Source organism: Protobothrops mucrosquamatus, unplaced genomic scaffold (assembly GCF_001527695.2).
Source record: "Protobothrops mucrosquamatus isolate PMUCROS unplaced genomic scaffold, P.Mucros_1.0 scaffold24919, whole genome shotgun sequence".
Taxonomy (NCBI): Eukaryota; Metazoa; Chordata; class Lepidosauria; order Squamata; family Viperidae; genus Protobothrops; species Protobothrops mucrosquamatus.
Genome location: NW_015410669.1, coordinates 413 through 1990, shown reverse-complemented (window position 1 = coordinate 1990; position 1578 = coordinate 413). Strand labels below are relative to the sequence as shown.

General features: G+C 47.7%; 1 protein-coding gene across 1 annotated transcript; it reads right to left on the bottom strand.

The window, feature by feature from the left end:
* Window positions 1-787: 787 nt before the first annotated feature.
* On the bottom strand, window positions 788-1040 carry TOMM5 (translocase of outer mitochondrial membrane 5; the record flags this gene model as incomplete). The annotated part of the gene is made up of 1 exon (XM_015831187.1): window positions 788-1040. A coding segment is annotated over exon 1 (121 nt), but the record flags the coding sequence as incomplete, so codon positions are not given.
* Window positions 1041-1578: the final 538 nt, after the last annotated feature.

Below are 1578 nucleotides of genomic sequence, written 5' to 3'. Positions count from 1 at the left end.
CCCACGATCATGTGATCAAAATTCAGATGCCTGGCAACTGGTTCATACTTACAACCGTTGCTGCATCCCAGGGTCACGTGATCACTTTTGGCGACCTTCTGACAAGCAAAGTCAATGGGGGAGCCAGATTCACTTAACCACCGGGTTACTAACTTATCAACTTCAGCGATTCACTTAACAACTGTAGCAAGAAAGGTCGCAAAATGGGGCAAAACTCACTGAACAAATGTCTCGCTTAACAATAGACATTTTGGGCTCGGTTGTGATCGTACGCCGAGGACTACCTGTAAATAGGTAATAGTCTACTCTTAACTCCAAACTGCAAATTGCCTTTCCCATTTTTCCCGAAAATAACTCGGCAGGGTTGGACCGAGGCATGCCTGGCCAAAGGTCTCTCTCTCCCCTCTCCCACCCGTGGACCTTCCATGAGCCAGAGTTGCCTTGAATCCAATTCCCCTCTGGACCTACTTCAACCCCTTAGCCCAGGGGTAGGCAACCTTGGCTCTTTTATGACTCGTGGACTTCAACTCCCAGAATTCCTGAGCCAGCGTTGCTGGCTCAGGAATTCTGGGAATTGAAGTCCACGAGTCATAAAAGAGCCAAGGTTGCCTACCCCTGCCTTAGCCACTACTCCACCCCGATCTTCTAATGATATGAAATGCTGGAGCCCGTATAAAACCCCAATGTGAAGATCACTCATAAATCCCGGTTCTGCAGCGGCTCCCAAGAAAATTCCCCAGCACGTGGCAGCCGCCGTCCCAGATGTGGGCGCGCGAGAGGTACTCACCGACGCGCAGCACGGCTACGTAGATGAGGAAGTTGCGGATCGAACAGAGGACGTCCTCGCGCATTTTGCGCTTCAGCTCCTCCGGGTCCAGCTTGGGCCCCAGACCCTCAAGGCGGAACATGGTCTCTCAGCTGCCGTAGGCGCCCACCGCTCCCCTGAGCCAAAGAAGCTTCCGAAAAACTATCCAGAAGCTCTTCTCGAAATAACCCCGCCCTCTCTACGGATGTCATTGAGGGACAAATTTCTTGCTATGGTCGGCGCCCAAGGGGAAAGACTATTCCCCTTCGACACTTCCGGTACAGAACGATGTTCAGTTCTGAGTTCCGGTGCCGAAGGAAAGTTCTCATCCTAAGCGCGATATGAGATGAAATAAAGTCTCTTAGGGCTGGTGGAAAATCGCAAGTGCTTTTTTCTAATTTTTAACGTTTCGTCTTTTCCTCTGTCTCATAGCTTCCTTATTATGTAGAGTCTCTTTTAAACTCTTTTTTTCCCCTGCTCTCTGCAGAAAGGTAATGCTACTTTAAACATTAAGATTGGAAGGGCGGGTTTATTGCAGCTTTACTAAGCTGCAACATTTTGGTTCCTGCTTCAGTCAGCCTGCAATAAAAAATAACCACAAAGGTGCTCTAGCTGCATTTTTATAATATTTCTGCTAGGAGAAAAAAACATAAACGATTCAATTTTATATCCAACAGTATGCTGCAAATTGCAAGAACTATTTGAGATATAGATTGGGAAGTTGAGACTGAAAAATACTATCCTCGTGTGCCAGAGCTTGTCTTCGTTTTCTT